We start from the raw sequence: 19,989 nt of genomic DNA on the forward strand, positions 1-19,989 counted from the left end.
TACAAGAATCCACAATCCCCCATCTAACAAATGTCGATGGTTAAGAAGGTGAAATGAGACTCCACAGGTAACTAGAGTAACAGTGAGAGCCCAGGACACAGGAAAAAACTTCACCTGCCACTTGTGAAGTGCTTTTGTCCCGAAGATCTGAGACTTCCACACACATACATAATCTTGCCTAGCAGCTTCAATTCTCGGCTGGGAAGATGAAGGGACCTGAAGTCATGCCCTGTCTTCCTGGCAGATAAATAAGAAAACCATTCTGTACAAATGGCTATTTATTATCTCCTCGAGAAGATAAACAACGCCCCCCTGCCCCCGCCACGTATCCCCTTCCCATTCTTATGATGAGAGAGGTTTCTTGACGTCTAACTAAACTCTTTTTGTTTCAATTGAACAGCAGTTTGCAATCCACGGTTTGGGGGATATAGCTGACTGAAGTACAAGAGGCAGTTACTGTTCTCATTTGCTAAGTAGAAAAATCAAGGGCACATGAAATTTTCAGCTGTCCCGAATCTCCGAGTGAGTGTAAGAGGAGCCCAGAGTCCCTTTCCAAATGACTGCTCTCTGCAACTTCCTCCCACTCAAAGCAGAAATGACTGAGGACTCCAATCATAAAATGGCCACCCTCTATCTCATGGACAAATATATGTGCTTTCCAACCTAATATGACAATTCCTGTAGCACAACGGCCATGTTCAGTCTATCAAAAGGAAAAGCAAAGGATTCTGTGGTCTAAAGGAAAAGGCGTGATGAAGGCTTGATGCGAGTGGATATCAGGAGCAGGTTTCCTCCTCTTGTCTGGGATGGGGACAGGATCATTCGGTCGCCTCCGCAACTTTCTGGTCATGATGGGTTTCACTTCCATGGAATCTGTGGCAAGAATGGAACGGGTAAAGCTATCCAACTGCCACCTGAAGTCTGCAAGAATCCACAGTAGGACTATCAGCCCCAGAGCCACCCCATCAGAGTTGTTTCATGGGGGACGTCCAATCCATGCGTGACCTGAGTCAGATGCCGGATGACTTCCGAGAGGCCTGTGCTCAAGAGACATGGAAGGCTGACCCAAGCGCACACCCTGCTCAGAAACGGCAGCCCCCCTGCAACTTCCCACTGCAGCTGTTGCGGCTTCGCTCCGACTCCCTGGAAACCAGGCGTTTTTCCTCTTCCTCCTCTTTCAAATCAAAAAGCCACAGAGCAGTAGGCACTTAGGATTGGAAGGAACATCTGGGTTGTCTCAGCTAATTCCCGCCCTTCCCACAGACAGTGAGTAAACCAAAGCCCAGTGGTGTAATAGACTCTTGAGAGGCCTCTAGCCTCAGTCTCAACATTTTTACATGAGATTTACAAGTCTGAACTCTTATTATTTTATTTTACAACCTTTTTTAACTACTCAACTATCCAGACTGATACCCTGAAGGCTCCTGGTAAAAGTCTAGTTTCCTCCTCCTTGACTTCTCTCGACTGGCTGTCACCGTGGCCACCTCCCCTCATACACAACCTCTCCTCGAGGTCCCTCCTTCTCTCCTGGTTTCCATCCTTGGGCTCCGTTTTACTGGCCTGCTCCTTAGATGCAGGTGAACTCTGAGGTCTTGTCAGTTCTCGCTCCAGCTCCACCCACCCTGTCGCATAGCACCCTACACCGCCACACATTCTTCTTCAGGTTCTGAGTGAACCACTTTTTCCCTGTGATTCACCCCCAAGACCATCTCCTCCACCACCCACCCTCCCCAGTCAGAGCCAACTGTCATCTGTAACTTTCTTCACCTACACATCAGATCCCTCAGATAATGGCAGTTCTGCCTTTTCACTGGGCTTCCCAGGGGGCACTAGTGGTAAAGAATCTACCTGCCAATGCAGGAGACTTTAGAGATGTGGGTTCGATCCCTAGGTTGGGAAGATCCCCTGGAGGAGGGTATGGCAATCCACTCCACTATTCTCACCTGGAGAATCCCATGGACAGAGGAGCCTGGCGGGCTAAAGTCCGTGGGGTCGCAGAGTCGGACACGACTAAAGCAACTTAGCACTCATGCATGCTGCCTTTTCACTACCTCTCAACTCCATCCTCTCGTCATACCCTCGCCTCTGTCAACGGGCTCTTCCTCAGACACAAATCAGATCTTTCATCACATCACTCTTCTCAGGAAACACATCAATGCCTTGCTTTGGCTACAGAATAAAGGCCATGCCGGCTTCCCTGGTGGCTCAGACGGTAAAACATCTGCCTGCAGTGCAAGAGACCAGGGTTCGATCCCTGGGTGGGGAAGATTCCCTGGAGCAGGAAATGGCAACCGACTCTAGTACTCTTGCCTGAAAAATTCCATGAACTGAGGAGCCTGGGAGGCTACAGTCCACGGGGTCACAAAGAGTCGGACATGACTGAGCAACTTCACTTCACTTCTCCCTTCTGGTCTCCGTCCCTTCTCCTCCCTGCACACAGAGTCTCTTGCAAGCTTTTCAACTCTTCTGTCACCCACAGGCACCTTACTGTTTATGTCTTCAGCCTCTGCGTGCTGTCCCTTGCCCAGCCTCCTCTTTTCTGCCAGGAAACTCCTACACATGACAACCTCTGAGCGCCAGCTCAACACTCCCCCTGCTGTTATGGCTTCTGAGAAGTCCCGCCTTCTTCCCAGCAACCAGAGCATCTGTACGAGCCCTTCCACCAAGCTCCTGGTCGCTCCCCCAGCAGACACACCAACTCCACCCCAAGGCCGAGCACACTTCCGGCACACAGCAGGGGCTGGCTACACAGGATTTCCCACAGAACTAGATGAAGTCAAGCCTGATACTGAGGGCCAGTTCATTTGTGACTGTTACCTACATGGACAGCTGACAGGATAGCCTGACAGAATTCGACGTGGCCTGTCTACCACAGCAACGCACAAGGCCTGAGAGGATATAACAGGGGAGAGTGAGAGGCTGTCTCCCTATCCTGTGCTGAGATGCCACCCTCCTCAGTTTCTTACTGGTTGGGTGGGTGGGAATCCCCGTGGTAGTGTGTGACGTGTGAGGCAGGCTGAGTACATGCTCTTGCATCTCAACTTTCCTCATCTATAAAATGTACATACCGGTAACACTTGCCTCACAGGGTGCTGTGAAGATTACATGATGACAGGTATAAAGCCCTCAACATGATGCCTGGCGTAACTAGAGTTCAGTCAATGCCAGTTTTTATCATCAAGCTCTCGGCCAGGAAAAAACCATAACAGAGATCTTTCTGACAAGTCATGGCACAAACAGCTGCAACAGAAGTTACAAACTTGAAGGCAACTGCTGTCAACCGTGAGGCTTTGCAACATTTAGACCTAATCTGGAAGATGAAAAAACACCAGAGATAAGGCACCAAGACTCCAGCCAAGTGTGCCCTGCCCTCCAGGGGTAGGAGATACATGATGGAAACAAGCAGGGAGAGGGAGATGTGAGATGATCTGGGAATAAGCTGGTCCATTCAAAGCCAAAAAACTCAGAAAAAAATAACTGCACCCAATCACTCACAGATAAGAAAACATAATAGAATTCTGCAATGGTAAAAATCAATCTATTTCACTGGCCTAGTCATGGCATTAGCCTAATCAATTTACCCAAAAGACCCATAAGGAAGGTGCTCTAAGGAAATCTCTAAAATTAATTCGCATGTCCCCACCACTGTCTAGGAGAGTGAGTGAGCAGGAAGTTGTCCTGGCCCAGGGTCCAGGTGGAGGATGTAACTCAAGGGGAAGGGCAACGTGTGTAAGCGTCACAGTCCCAAATGACACAGTAAGACTGTTTACTTAACTCGCTTTGCTCCAGTCCCAGCAAGGTTTGCATGGTTGGCTTCCACAGACGATTTTTCATAGAAAGATGAGAGGTGCTGACCACCTGGGTCTGAGCTGATCTGGAAATTGTATTTCTCACCAGAATCAACAGGCTGGGTTTACATCAGTCTCCTGGGTTTAACCAGGGGTCCCAAGTGCTCTGACAAAAGACAAACTTCTGGGACTGAAACTCAGACTTCAAGAGTGTGGCCACCCTGGAGAAGTCACTCGAGCAGGAAACAGCGTCATCTCCGACTGAAAAGCCACAGCAGGGTCAACACTGTGGCAGATGGGCAGTTACCCCCAAACCAAAGGCTGGACTGAAGGCCCAAGGCAAACCCCAGGCACCCCTTTCTACTGGCAACGTCACAAACCAAGGCTGCATTGTGACTACAAATGGGTGCCTGTAAGAGACGGGCGAGAGGGATGAAAATCAAGGTCATGTCTTCCGTAGTCAAACTGGTAGGAATGAAGGGACTGATCTCCATTAGGCCAGCAGCCCACAATGCAGAGGTTGCATTTCAAGGGTGAACCGATCAAGCCCCCACAACGCTTGGACTCCACAATGGCAGCATCAGAAAAGAAAGTCTAGGGGACGAGCCCGCCCCACCCCAAATCCAGGTTCCCTCTTCCATCCTCTCTCCCATGCCGTTTGTTTGGAGCCTCTTCTGACTTCCAAGGGTCCCGGCTCACTGGCATCTGATTTGTGTTGTGTGAACCCCCTCCTGCATCACTACAACCACACGTGTCTTGTAAAGTTTCCTTGCCACTAGAAACCACCCTGACACATCTTTACCTGCATTTATTTAGGACACTCCTCTGTCGGAACCACCTCACACTGAGGAAGGCACGGAACCACGTCAGTCTTGTAACTATGAGAACACGGGCTCCTTGAGGACACAGGCCTTCCAGGCAGCCATTCTGTGGCACACCCAGTGCCACAGGAGTTCAGAGGGTTTCTGGAGTCAGCATCACGTGGTGGTTAACAGAACATGCCTGAGTCGGAGAATCATCTCACTGGGATGCTTGGAGCAGAGGGCTCCATTCCCACGTGCCTGCCCTGCTAAGTCAAGGTGAAGGAGTTGCAGGGGCTGAATGAGGTTCCAGTTTCACTGGCCCTCAGTGCCTGCTCTGTGTGCCAGCCCCCCAGGGGCACATCGCACCATCTCCACATCAGACCTCCACAGCGGGTTCTATCAGCTCCCTGCCAAACAACAGAACCCCCACCACAGAAGCAAGTTCAAGGCAGACTGGGGTTCATCCACTCCTGTCAGCCTTCAGCGGCAGCTCTCATGTTTTCATATAACACCTAGCTCGAGGTAAGTACTCAGAGCTCCTATTTGATGTCATCATCACTCATGGCTCTTGCCATGAATCCAGTATCTTCTAAGGAACCTCACAGGCTTTACTGAGGTCATGAACAGCTTCCACAGGGGCCTGCAGGTTGGTTGGAAGACGCCCCAGGTGAGGCACACACTTAAAGAAGTGGTGGTTAGTGGGCTGTCAGCAGGCAGGAGAAAAGATGGCTGGCCTAAGGTAGGAAGGGGACACACAAACGAAGAAAGATAAAGCACCCACATGTTTTCAAGCTCATGAAGGTCTCATTAATTATCGCAGTTACTTATAACTTTGGTCTCAATTGCAGAGAAAACTCACACTTAGATGATTCAATCTATAATCTCACTCCTCCAAGTGTGGTCTGACCAATAGCATCATAGGCCCTGAAGAGGTGGTCAGAAATGCAGATCACTGGCTCCACCCCAGAACCCCTGAATCAGAATCTGCATTTTATCAAGACCACAGGTGACTCACATCCATACTCAAGGTGAGGGAATCGCTGCTCACATCCCAGTTTCTTTACGACAGTACACCTTCCTGCCTGAACAACCCAGCTGTCCCAAGGTCTCCACCAGTGGTTCACACCCTAGAAAATGTCCCACCATTTCCCACGGAGGGCTGTAAAGGCTGAAGTCCTGCTCAGATAGAGCACTTCACCAGGAACACCCGTTTTCCAACGGGTTATTTGGTTTGAGTTTCTCATCGGAGCCACACTCCATTTTGTTTTTCAAGAGATCTTCATGTTGAACCAGAAAAGGAAATTTTAAGAAGCATCTTTTCTGGGCAGAGCTAAGCAGCACTGATGCTGGGCATCAATCCAGAGGTGAAATCAGTCACTCAGCAAGAGGGAGGCAGCGGGCCTTTGAGCCGACACCATCGCAGCACCATCTGTGGAAGCGTTCGTCACCCTTCTAGCTCCGCTGCCTTCTCTTCAGACGGTCCATCATTACCTCGGCCGTGCTTTCCATGCCAAGGGTACCACACGGCTCGCGGAAGGACATCAGCACCTTTAATGCCCATGGCAGGCTGTAAGCACTCCTGTAGTCGATTTTACTGTGTCACAAATGATTTCCCTGCATTTATTTGTCTTTTCTACCCTGGCAGGCTCGGCCTCTTAAGTCACCGAGGATGCCTCCTGTCCCTGTTAAAATTCCGGCTGTAAAACAGCCTGGCTCAACAATGACTATTGCTTGTCAATATTTAGGATGCCAAATCACAGGTGAGGGGCTGACAGCCTTCCCCACAGATGGAAAGGGAGCGGCTGTAAACTGACAATGTTTCCCACCAGCCTAATGAAGGATCTGAGCATCTGGTGGCTCTAGCAGGGATCGATGAGGCGTCAATGCCGCCAGAGCCACGTTGGAGAAGAGGGTGTGCAGGTCAGAACACAGCCACACAGACTGAGACTGGACAAGGCACCAATGTGCTCTCAGTTTAATCAAAAAAGCGCCTCAACAAGAACAAGACAGTGCCGTTCTGAAGATGCTGTTGTATATAGCATCCATTCTCACCAAGACATATTTCTGAGTTGCAGTCAGTGGTCTTCAAGGAATTCATTCCTTTTGCCAAGTCTTTCAATGAGGAAGGTATCAGAACAGAGATTTTTCAAGAGCCAGACCCCTACTTTAGACACAACCACAATATCATTGGTGTGTCGTGGGGACTGGCGCTAGAAGTCCATGTCAGGGGGAGGGCCGTGTTGGCTAACAGCACCAGAAATACCAAAGGGGAAACAGAGCTCTAAACTGTTACTTTTAGCTTCAAAGTCAGCCCCGAGGACTTCCATAAAACAAGGTCTTTCTAGAGCACTCGACAAAAATGAGACATGCCAGAGCCCCAGGACCTTCTGAAGATGATTATAAGAGTAAATCTGGGGGTGTGCAGAAGGCATGCCATTTACATATCCAAGTGACAAACTCACCACTGACGTGCCTTCAGTATTTGCTGATGGAAATTTTGCCAAGTTCCAAAACAGCTAGTTCAAGCCAATTCCCATCCTGTATCCTTCTCAGAGTCACTGGTCCGCATATGGCAACAGAAAAAGCAGCCCATATTGCTTCTCCCTCAAACCTGCCGAGTTCCCATATGCAGATGACTGAATCCTAGAAGGCCAGGGAGCAACTGGCTCCAAGTTTAACGTAACTTTACTAGCTTCACAGGAGAACAGCTCAGTTTAGCTACCCCTGCTGAAATGTTCACAGTAACACTGGGGGCGAAGGGATCTGACAGCACAGATGATATAGCCAAAGCCTCCGTTCTCACAGTCAGGTCAAAGTTAAGACAATGCTTTTTCCATAACGAAGGTAGACCCACCCCCGCCCCCACCCCCCGCCCCCACCCCCGCCCACCCAAAAAAAAAACCAAAGAGAGGGGTTTCCACCAGCACAGAGGAACTTGGCCAAGTAATTCGTGAAGATAAGCAAGACTGGAATGACAGCTGACCCACAAATTTTGTTAAATAAAGCAGAAGCCTGATGCTGCAGTCACTGTTAAAGGTCTACCATTTAACTTACCCAACACGTTATGTACAGGGCCTTGTACTAGGCACTCATATTTCTAATCAGTTTTGTGGGATAAGGTATGATCAGGCTCATTTTACAGAGGGGAAAACAGGCTCAGAGAGGTTAAGTGACTTGACTAAAGTCACACAGCCAATACAACAGAGCTCTAACTCTGACCTGTCATGTCAAAGACTGCCCCTCCACCCCTCTTTCAGCTCACTGCTCTGATGATAAGGAACTGACAGGAGTCAGCACTGGAGTGCCTCCCTCCCTCAAAGATCCCCTCAAATTTCCCTGGATCCTGTTCTGTGGTGCTTTCGTACCTCCAGTCAGTTCCATCGTTAGCTTTTCATTTTCAATCATTTTCTTCTTTTCCTCTAGCTCAGCAATTAAGTTCTCTTTCAACTCAACCTTCTTGTCTTCAAATTCTTTCACTGCCGCCTTCTTTTCTTTGATGTAATTTCTTTCCACTTGTTCAGTCTGAGCAAAAGAGAAACACAGATTGTAGCTATATAACCCTGGGAGCCAGGGTCTGAACACAAAGCCTTGTTCTGTGTGCAAGCACCAAGAAAATACCTTTTCTAGAAATAAGAGAGACAGCAGCAGTCACACACCAGCGAGCACTAACAAGGTGTCTGGGAGCAAGGTTTCCAATGCATGCATGAAACTGAACTACACAACTTCTCATTTTTATGTGAATCCCTCACTTGTAATCAGGTATTTCCTCTCTTCCACATCTTATACTTTGTGGCTTGTATGTGAAAACAAAATATAAGATTCTCAAAAACAATAAATAAACCCTTCTGAAGACACAACTTCGAAGGAAAATAGTATATTCCAAATAAAATACCTATATTCAAGATGAGTTATAAGATACCAAGACAGCCTGAGTTACCCTATCTTTTGATGCTTACAGTGAGGTTAGATCTAACAGTAAGATAAAGACCAACAAGAGGACAAGATCACTTATTAGGTGACTGAACCCCGAGAGACACTCAAACAGTGAAATTATACTAAGTAAAAAAAAATGCATAAGCATCCATTTTCCAAATCTCATCACTGCCTGAGGTGAAGAACAAGGGGACTCCTGGTGGGTATGGCTGTGGGTCATGTGACCCTCTGGGCTGTGACTGTGTGTGCTGACTTCAGTCTCCAATAACGTAGCTCTGAGAAACCATGACCACCCACCCACCCTCCTGCTTCGCCACACACACACTGGCCCCTTAGGAGCAAGCACATCACCCAAGATTTGGCCCTCATCACTGCCTGTAGCTCTGCACCTCACACGGAACCAGCACTCAGACATCTGCTGAGTCAAAGATCTTAATCAGTCTTTCCCTCCCATCCAGAGTTTCAAGGGATGAACCTGAGCTGATTCAGAGACCTGGCTGCTTTGAGGACCAATATAACCAACTACGAGGCCATTATAATTCAGTGCGTGCATGTGTGCTAATTTGCTTCAGCCATGTCCGACTCTTTACTACCCCATGGACCACAGCCCACCAGGCTTCTCTGTCCATGGGATTCTCCAGGCAAGAATACTAGAGTGGGTTGCCATGCCCTCCTCCAGGGGATCTTCCTGACCCAGGGATCAAATCTGCATCTCTTATATGTCTTCTGCATTGGCAAGTGAGTTTTTTACCATGTACCCCCAAACGGCTATAATGTGAGATGAGAGTCAACAAGAAAGCAGTGAGGGGTGAGTATCCATCTGTCAAACCCCTGGGATAAGCACAGGCTGCCCGACCAACAAACAGAATTTCTGAGCTGAGACCAAACGTCCTTTAGTCAAACAGAACCCTAATCGAGGCTTCCAGCGGGGATTCCCTATGTCTATGTGGTGATGAAGGAAAGGCCCACTGGGTTGGGAAAGCAAGATCCCACCCTGACAAAGATCCTGCAAGCCCAGAAGACCCGTGGTACTTACTTCCAGCTGGAGGAAGAGCTCTGAAAGAGAGAAAACATGCAATTAGATTCGTGAAGCTGTGCCACCTTTCTAGACAGTGACGTTAGGATTCATTTAGAAGCAGTAATTGCCTTCTGAGAGCACCGTTACACAGAGCAAATGTTTCCATCAATAAAGTGTGGCTACATGAAGAGGCAGGACTAGTTAAAATCTGGCCCTGAACAGAATCCGCTCTGGCAGCTCTGCCCAAGGGCAAAAGGGGGCAGCAGGAACCAAGCTACCCCGGCAAAATAAAAGTAAAGTTAGCCCTTCTTTCACTGAGCACACGCCCTCAACAGTCTTAAGGGACAGAAGAAACAACTCAGTTAGTCCAGAAGCAGAGGCAATGTGGATGTTTTTAAAGCCTCGTGCACAGGGCTCTCTGTGGTGAGGAAGAACATTCCCCCAGCAGACAGAGGGCAGAGGCCCCAGGCCTCGTGGGGCTATGGTCACAGGCCACCCAGCCTCTGGTCACACCCAGGCCTCCACCCACAACACCCTCCAGGCTCTGACCACAACTGCAAATTTTAGATCTACTGCAGCCTCCTCAGCAAGGACTTTTCTGAGGCCGTCACCCACCAAGCCCCTCTCAGAGCATCTACTCATAGGATCACCGGCTATTTAGCACCCACTGTGTGCCAGGAGAGTAGTGCCTGTTAATCCAGCAGCTCCCCCACCTCTAGACTACAAGGCCCCTACAAACCCAGCACCTGGAACAAAATAAGTCCATGGCTTCTGATCTTCTCTGGGTGACAGCAGAGCTGCTGCAAATGGTCCACAAAGATTGTTGGGGGAGTAACAACTCCAAGGGATGCGGATACCATTTGACAGGGTCTCCTGTGCAACCCTAATCAGTCCCACCGATTCATCCACTCACAGAGGAGCACATATGCACAGTCATACAAAACTGACAGCTTCAGTAACTTGAGATGAAGACTCCAACGTCAGCCAACAATTGCTGAATGAGAAAATTAACTGAGGAAACAGACAAGCCGTCGCAATTTTCTAACCCTTAGAAGCTGCCATCCCGGCGGCACTGGGAAGCATGGCGCACACAAGCCTGAGTGCACCCAGCCCCACATACTCACTCCTATGACTGCTGCACTCGCACCGTGTGAACGGGCCAGACGTGTGAGGTCTGCGCCATTCTGAGACATCACACCTGCACCAACAAGTCAAGTGACAATGAGCACTCAGAGCTGGTGGTGGATGTTTCAAAGCAGCCAGACACCAGACACAACAAAAACAGGTGGATTAGTGTTGCAGGAAATGTGCTTTTTAGAGCTCAAGATGCAACTGATTCAGGAGCTCTTCCACATTTTTACCTGGGGACGGGTGTGGGGGTGGGGGGTGCTTATGAAAGAACACAGAAGATTGAGAGTACAATTAAGTAAAACTTCCTTGGTGGCAGTGAATAACAACATGCCTGCCAAGGCAGGCGACACGGGTTCAGTCCCTGGTCCAGGAAGATTCCACATGCCATGGAGCAACTAGGCCCGTGCGCCACAACCAGTGAGCCTGAGTGCTGCAACTCCTGCAGCCCGTGCACCTCAGAGCCTGAGGTGAACTACGAGAGAAGCCACCACAGTGAGGAGCCCGAGCACCACAATGAAGAGGAGCTCCGACTCACAGCAACTACAGAAAGCCCGAGCAAAGCAACAAGACCCAGTGCAGCCAAAAAAAAAGAGATAAAAATATAAATTTAAAAATTTAAACTAGTAACCTAAAAAAAAAGAGAGAAACAAATCAACACTCAGCCTCGAGTCCTCACTTAAGAGAAGAGACTCACATCAATTTTCTTTCCCTCCTTGCATCTCAAACCAATTCCATGAGACGTTAGTATTCCTCTCTCCAGATGGGGAAACGGAGGCTCCAAGGGTAAACAGCCACTTAGAGGTTTAGGCCCTTAAGTGCTGGGAGGAAGCCATCAACCTGGGACCTCGGCCTCTGACATGCCACCTCCTTTCCCTGCTAAAAGGGGACTCCAGGAAAAATGCCCTGAGGAGACACCTCAGGAATTTAGAACGAGGGGGTGCCAGTGGAGTGGGAGCGGAGCCGGGTCACCACGAAGGCTCTGTCCCCCACTCTTCCTGCATCCCCCATGCCTCAGGAATTTAGAATGAGGGGGTGCCAGTGGAGTGGGAGTGGAGCTGGGTCACCTGAGAAGACGCCTCAGGAATTCAGAACGAGGGGTGCCAGTGGAGTGGGAGTGGAGCCGGGTCACCACGGAGGCTCTGTCCCCCACTCTTCCTGCATCCCCCACGCCCCGCAGCTCCTGTGCTGTGCCTTGGTGGACATGGACACCTGCTCACTGAAGGAAAGAAGGCCTCCATCCATAGAAAGCTGGAAAGTCAATGGCTCAGACAGCAAGAGAACAGCAACTCGAGCAGCGGGGTCCAGACCTCCTTTTGGAACCAGGCGCGAGTTTCACCTCTGCAGGAACAAGCACTGTCCTGGCCCAGAAAATGCTGGCCAAGGAGCTTCAAGATTCACAACTTATAGAAGATTTCCAATAAGCACAGGGATCTGTGTTTACACACTATTTCAACATTGATCACATCTTACTTTTCGTGTGACTCTGAGTCACAATGTTCCTTAACCTGGATATGTTTTTGAAGATCTTCTACCAAAGAAACGGTGAGTTTCCTAAAGTCAAGGACAAGGCATTTCACGGCTGTATGTCCTCAAAGAGCAGGGATGCAGCATAGGCTCAACACGTGTGTTGAAGGAATACAGTTCCTATGCACAACAGACCAAAACAAAGGCACACAATCTCTCCCTCTAAATGCTTCTGATACCATACTTGAGGGGAATGACATGAGGGCACCCTATCTTCTTGGAAGAAAAGACCAGAAGAAGCAAACTTAAAAATGGAGTGAAGTGGCCAACAACCCTTTTCCACGTCAGCTCCTGTGTCATCTGCTGAGCCAACTACACAGATGTATGAAAAACTGTGCACGACTACTCTGGGGGCATCACGGAGGGAGCCTGACCTCAAGGCACCTCCGAAAACAACCCTGACCACAGGCCACTCACTGGCAAAGAAGAACGGTTCTACGTAAGTGCAGCTTTGGAGTTTCCCAAAACTCGCCCCACAATGGGATATCTCAAACACATTTTGGAGAATGGCTCTTCTGGCCACAGTACGTCCAAATTGCTGAAAATGTGGATTAACTGGGTTTACTTCCAGTTAAGAGAGCCTCACCTGCATTTCGTATCCTCTCTTTGTACTGCTGATCTAATTTCTTCATCCTCTTCTGATATTCTTGTAATGTACCTGATGGAGATTCATAAAATAGTTACTGTGAAGATAAAACTGCTCTACACACTGGTTCCTAAAATTATTTTCTAGCACCAGCAGTAAATGTTTTAAATAACATTAGAGGAAAACACACACTGTGAATAGGCACCCACGAACAGAACCATCTCGGTTCCCAGCCAAGGCGCACAGCAGCCGTGGTTTTAAGACTCTCAAGCAAGTGAGGAGTCGAAGAAAGGAGCAGCCACCCACCAGGGACCCTCATCATTCGATGTTGCAGCTTTGGCCCATGGGCCTCCCTCTGCTGAAGAAGCTCCTTCCCCCACAGTAAGGTCTAGGTCAAGGTCATCCAGTAGAACTTGCTGTGCATCGGCGCAAACAGGCCATATGGGACCACTAGTCACATGGGGCAGTTGAACATGGGGCCACTAGTCACATACGGCAGTTGAACATGGGGCTAGTAGCAGCAAAGAGCCGAATTATTAATTTGATCTAGTCAAATGTAGGCAGCCACACATGGCTAGTGACACTCCAGCAGAGCTTGATCAAGTGGCTCTTCCCTGAAGCAGCTAATGATGAGGGTCCCAATTCATGTGGGAAGTTGCTTTCTGACGACTGCTTCGGTGGGATACATTAATGGCACCTTTTTCACAATTCCTCACTCAACCCTGCCAAGCACACCTTACAGACCTGCTAGAGGGGGCCATATTTCTTTCTTTGGCAACACCTCCTTTCCCACTGGAAGGAAAACTAAAACAGAGATACACGATTGCAAGTCACAGGAGTATGTTTCACTCTGCAGGGGAAATCAAGGTTTGCAACCACCGGCCCTGAGCTGTCACAGGGTACCCAGACGTGCTGGTTGCTCCTCACACAATCTCACTTGCCTCCATTTTCTTCATTTCACAGAACAGAAGATAAATTAAGGAGGAGACAGTGATGTGCCCAAGGTCAAATTTCTAGAAAGTAGCGAAGGTGGGATTCAAACTCATGACAGGACTTGAGAGCCTGTGCTCTTCACCAGGTGCTGAACTGCCCCTAGCAGCAAAAAGCCTTCAAGAAGGCACAGCCCACCCGTCATTAACGAAACAAAGAGAGCAAACAGGGGATGACCCACAACTCATTAGCATCTAGTTTAGAAAGAACAGCACAATTATATTTATTCTTGGTAAAAGCATCTCTCCTAAAATCAACCAGCTTTTGGCATGGTGGTAATCAGTTCTTGCTCTGCAGAAGGCTTTCAGTGAGATTTCAAGAGTCTGAAAACGGCCACTTTAATGACAGCTAAGATCAATCAAACCAAATTTTAAATCATGCCCGCTGAGAAGTGAAATACACAGATTTCAAAGGTGTGTAATATTAGGAAGGATGTTTAGAAAAGGATGAAATCCCACACCAACCTTCCTGCAGTTGTTGCAACTGTCTCTTGAGAGAAGCCAGTTTATCCTGATACATCCTGTTTAAAAGAAAAAAAAAAAAAAAAAAGCCACACTCAGAGATAAAAACAACCAATACCCAAGTCCACAATAATCTGCACACAGAAACTGCCTGGGTTTTTATGGGAATGTCATTAATGTCCTTTAGTGAGAGAGAAAATGAAAGCCTGGTGCTTTAAAATATGCCCATAGCTAAAGGGATCAGAAAGAGATAAGGCTTCTGTGTTCTTGAAAGGCAGGTACTCCTGTGTTCTCTTTAGAGAATCAACCTAAAATCCACAAATATGAAGACACACAAATTTTAATAAATAAATGGCAATAATAATGTGTTAGGCAAGAATATAAAGAAAAATTAAAAGTGTAACGCCATTTTCTTCAAGATTGAGAAGGGTAACATACACACAAAAACATAAAAAGCATTAAACACGGCTCTTATATCAACTCTGAAATTAGATTATAAACTGAAAGGAGTAAGATTATGCCTCCAACCACATTTTTCTGTATAGATAGCACAGCTGTGTAAGCACTAAGTTAATAAATCCTCATGTCGTTTTTAAAAACACTACTCTTTTTGTGATCTGAGAAATAACAGCAATTCAGTGACAAAAGTAAAAATGCAGGATTTACTTGCAGCCCCAGAAGGGTAAGAACACAGCACACATGAAGCAAAAGAACTCGGCATGTTACCTTTGCCCCCTCGCACTGAATGGATCATAGGCAACTGTGCACCCTGGTCAATCTGTTCAAACTGTGAATGCCACACATAAATTACATTTCAGCCATATTTTTGCTTCTACCTGAAAAACACACTCAATTTCACGAGGACGAAAAAGACTTGCAACCCAAAAGAACACCGTCCAACAGGTAACAGGAAGGATAGCCTTAGGATGATTGCTCAAGTAAGAGATGCAAATACAATCCATCTGTCTATAGGCTGAGGAAGAATAAGAATCTGAGAATTACACGGAAGCCCAGATTCTTTTAGGGAGAACTCTGATGTACTTTCAGTGCTTTAAATTTAATTAAAATTACTTTCACCATCATCAAATATTAGGGGGTATGTTCACTTAAACATGCCAAGTATAGAAGAGAAAAGAGATAGGTAAACTGCACACAAAAAGCCAGTATTTGGAACTCAGTGTTTTAAATTGTCCACCACAGAGTGTGACAGATGATGCCTTTGAATCCTTAGTGTGTCTTTAAAAGAGAATATTAATAGATTTAAGAGGTAAACAATAAGAAAATTCAGATTAGGGAAGAAAACAGGTATGGAAAAATACATCTCAAATGGGTCCAGGTAAATCAGTAAGAAGTCTGGAGAGAGGGCAAGTGAAAGAAAAAAAAAAAAAACCAGCAGCACAGTTTCACGGCTAAAGTTGTGAGAAAAATCACATCGATTATTAAAGCAGTCCTCCATTCGGCCCTGTACAGATTTAGCTGAGTTTCCCCTTTATATTCCAAAGCTTGAAAAGGTTAACAGAAAGCAGAGGATGGTCACAAAACATTTGCATATGAAAACATTCCATAAGGAAAAGAATGTGGATCGTCTAGTTTAAAGGTAAAGAATTTGAGGGCTTCCCTGATAGCTCAGTTAGTAAAGAATCTGCCTGCAGTTTAGGAGATTTCGTTTCGATTCCTGGGTCGGGAAGATCCCCTGGAGAAGGGATAGCCTATACACTCCAGTATTCTTGGGCTTCCCTGGTGGCTCAGCTGCTGAAGAATCTGCCTGCAATGCAGGAGACCTGGGTTCGATCTGTGGGTTGGGAAGATTCCCCTGGAGAAGAAGGGAAAAGCTACCCACTCCAGCATTCTGGCCTGGAGAATTCCACAGACTGTTTAGTCTACAGGGTCACCAAGAGTCAAAAACACACGACTGAGAAACTTTCACTTCACTTCAAAGAATTTGAAAAGCCAAGGCTAGATTCTCAAAATACATTCCACAAATATTTATCAGATCTGTGTTATGCTCTCTTGAGTGTTGGATAAGAGGGAGTGCTTTCAGTTGCTCTGAGGTGTGGTTCCACTGAGGCTTAGGTGTGGGCGCAGAGTGAACTGGAGCAGGAGTCAGGGGCCTGGCCTTGCTCTCCAAGCCTGGTCTGAGCTCTCCTGGCATCTACACGCAGCCCTGCCTTGGTCAGTGCTCAGTGCAGTCACACCCACCTGAGAACCAAGGGGCTGCGAAACATCATTTCCCCTCTCCAAGCAACGCTTTCACTTAGAAAAGGGGTTGGGGGGAGGGACCAATGGGTCCCCCCCTCCCTCCTCCATGGTCTTCTTCCTCTGGGAAAGTTTACTCCAGGTTCTTTCTAGCCTAACCCTCAAAAGATTCTTATCACAGGAAGACTGGTTAAATGTGACAAATTTAAAGGGGGGAAATTGCACCCACATGCATGGTCTTTGGAAGCACTATGTGAAAACCATACACACCAGGCCAGGCCACCATTAAAGATGCCCTTGTCAATTCTGTATTCCAAAGAAGAAACGTAAAATAATCATACTCACTGTTCCTTCATTTCTACAAAGTCTTCTTCGTCATGCTTTGCCAGGTCAGTTTCACTAGCATCCTCAGTGTCTGAGCAAAATTAGGGAATAAGGGTTTGTTAAAATCATAATTCACAGAGTTTGTATCACTTGATACAGTGACACTTGACAGACTTCTGAAAAATGAATTTCTACTCAATGCAGACCTGCGTGAAGCCATCAAAGAAACAAGAAAGCGCCATTTCCAACTTGTATACAGACAGATTTATAAAAAGAGCCTGCCTTTATCTGAACTGCAGCCAGAGAACAGGGTGCATCAGACACAATTGGTCACAGTCAAGGCTGTAACTTTGGCAGAAACAAAACACTGGCAGTTCAGGAAAAGGAGATGTGGGTGTAAGACTGGAAAACTACAAGCAGCAAGCTTTGCTCCTACTCCAAACAACCTAATACACGCATCCTCTTTGGGTATATGCCCAATTTGAATCCCTACGAGATTTTACATTATATATTCCAGGGGGCGCAGTGGTAAAGAATCTGCCTGCCAATGCAGGAGACTCAAGAGACGGAGGTTCGATCCCTGGGTCAGGAAGATCCCCTGGAGAATCCACTCCAGTATTGTTACCTGGGAAATCCCATGGACAGAGGAGCCTGGTGGACTACAGTCCATGGGGCTGTAAAGAATCAGACAGAACTGAGCAAGCACATATACAAAAGGAGAATCCAAACCAACTAAAGGAACTCTAACTACAGAAATATTTTCAAAGGGAGAAGGAAGGGGACAAGAAGATTAAACAGAAACTGTTTCAGAATACTTTAAACACTGTTTTTAGAGTAAGCAAACGGCTGGAGTGTCTACCTAATTTCAACAGTCCTATTTGAGGGGGAAACGAAAATCAACTTTTGCTTCACTGCTCCCCCTTGTGGGCATTAGAAGCAATACAAGGGATTCACCTTCAAATTCTCTGGTTAAGCCTTGCCTTCAAAGGTAGTTCAACCAGAATTGTAGCAAGTTCCTTCAACTTTGTATCTGCACACACAGCTGCCTTTTTAAAGCCTGCTGCAGACACGACTGAGCGACTTTACTTTCACTTTTCACTTTCATGCACTGGAGAAGGAAACGGCAACCCACTCCTGTGTTCTTGCCTGGAGAATCCCAGGGACGGGGGAGCCTGGTGGGCTGCCGTCTATGGGGTCGCACAGAGTCGGACACTACTGAAGCGACTTAGCAGCAGCAGCAGATCCAATCCTCCATCCCCCCTTTCCTCCCTCCTTCAGTGAAGGAGCCTACCCTGAGTGGTCACCTGTCTGCCACTCACAGTGAGATGATTAATAAAACATACTCCTGATTCCAGACAGCTGCTCTAGCTTTTGCTCCACCGCGCTATTTTGAGCCAGACCAGTCCACCCAAATGTTTCTCTTTCTCTCTTTCTTCTCTCTTGTCCTTTGAAAACTTCACCTTTCTCCTCCTGCGGCCAGCTCCTTCCTCAGTTCCTCAAAAAGTGTTCCTCACACTTGCCAAACTTCAGTAATGATAATATAGACTGTGGAACTGAAAAAATAACACCTGAGTATCATTAAGCAAATCCCTACCTCCTGTTCCCTGAGCGTGTTTTCCCAATGGTAAACACTGAGTATTTTTTATCAAGGACCAGTTCACATGCTTTAAGCCAGTGTATGTGCTCAGTTGCTAAATCCTCGCTGGCTCTTTTTGCGACCCCATGGACTGTAGTCCACCAGGCTCCTCTGTCCATGGGATTTCCCAGGCAAGCAAAATGGAGCAGGTTGCCATTTCCTTCTCCAGGGGATCATCCCCACCCAGGGATCGAACCCGTGTCTCCTCCTGTATTGGCAGGCGTATTCTTTACAACTGAGCCACTAGGGAAGATCTGCTTTAGGCCTGAAGCTCATTTAATCCTGGCACCTACGCTAGGAAGCAGGTACTACTGCAAGCCCCACTGCTGTTCAAGAAACTGAGACTCAGAAGCTTAAGTAAATTGCCTGATATCATTAAGCTGGGTTCACTAAGCCAAATTTAGATCTAATTCGATGTGGCCGATCTCAGGACTCCTTCTTTTAACCAACCTGTGAGCGGGGCTGACTTAAGCATTTCCCGGGGATGGGGGGGGTGGGGGGGGGACGACGCGGGGGGACACTTTGGTAACTAGGAAGCTAAACTGGGCTTTTGCTTAGATCCTCTCAGGAACTAAAAAGCGAGGAGTGCTCAGTAGACCCAATGAATGGCGGCTTTCACTCCAACCCGTGAAAAGCTGAAGTTCAAACGGAGACAGCTGGGAGGAGACGAGCAGAACCTTAAAGGGACCTACATGCTCTGACAACAGCTCCTTAAGACCCTTCTCCGCGTTAACTGTCTGCAACCAAGTCCTCAGAGGTTCCCCCTTCCCGAACACAGGTCGGGGGAACCTCCGGGAGCCGCTCTCCTCCGGGCGGCCCCTCCAGCCGACCCCCAAGGCCCAGAAGTTGCCCCGCCCCGCACCCAGACAGCCCCACCCCTTCCCGCAGCCGTCCCACCCCCGCCTGGGGCTGCACAGCCGGCGGGAAGACGGACCTTCGTCCGACTCGCGGCCACGGCAGCTGCGCTCGTCATCCTCGGCGCTCTCCAGTTCTTCGTCCTCCTCTGGGTAGTACTCCGGGGCCGGCGGCGCTCCAGCCGGGGCCGGAGCAGGCGCCAAAAGCGCCGCAGCACTCATGTCGCCTCCGCCCGAAGCTGAGCGTGCCCCCCGGGAACCACAGCCACCCGCCCTCCAGGCTCTACGTCCGCGTCGCAGCGCCTGAGGGAGCCGCCGACTCCAAGAGCCGGAGCGCCGGCGACCCCGTCCCCGTCTTCGCCAGGCTCCGCCCCGCGCGCCCGCTCTCGGCAACGGGGGCCTCGCGCCTGCCGCAACTTCCGGGTCGCGAGCTGCCTGACGACCGCCTGACTCCGCCATCCTAGAGGGAGTGACGAGGCCGCCGGTCTCCCTCTTCGCCTTAACGCCATCTCCTTCATCGCCGTCTTTAAAACCCTCGACGGGTAGAGGGGAGGGGCACAGACAGGCTCTCAAGTTAGGCAAATTCTTGGGCAGGCCCGACCGCGGCTAGGACCCTATAGCGCAGAGCCACTTACGGAAACAGCCACCAGGCGGCGCCTGGAGCCAAAACCAGAGATGCTTTTTTAGGGACTTGGGAGCCAAAGGGTTCCCAGGGCTCTACTACGTAGATGGAGGTGGGTCTCTA

General features: G+C 48.4%; 1 protein-coding gene across 1 annotated transcript in view; it reads right to left on the minus strand.

The window, feature by feature from the left end:
* The window catches only part of SUDS3 (SDS3 homolog, SIN3A corepressor complex component), a gene marked incomplete at its 5' end in the record, with an annotated part of 40,565 nt that extends 20,967 nt beyond the window's left edge, over nucleotides 1-19,598 (minus strand). The window contains 7 exon segments of the mRNA NM_001098891.1: nucleotides 778-873; nucleotides 7,957-8,113; nucleotides 9,561-9,580; nucleotides 12,784-12,855; nucleotides 14,238-14,293; nucleotides 16,776-16,845; nucleotides 19,325-19,598. Of these exon segments, the coding sequence (NP_001092361.1) occupies nucleotides 778-873; nucleotides 7,957-8,113; nucleotides 9,561-9,580; nucleotides 12,784-12,855; nucleotides 14,238-14,293; nucleotides 16,776-16,845; nucleotides 19,325-19,466 (613 nt within the window).
* Nucleotides 19,599-19,989: the final 391 nt, after the last annotated feature.

The sequence above is a fragment of the Bos taurus genome, chromosome 17 (genome assembly GCF_002263795.3).
Source record: "Bos taurus isolate L1 Dominette 01449 registration number 42190680 breed Hereford chromosome 17, ARS-UCD2.0, whole genome shotgun sequence".
NCBI lineage: Eukaryota > Metazoa > Chordata > Mammalia > Artiodactyla > Bovidae > Bos > Bos taurus.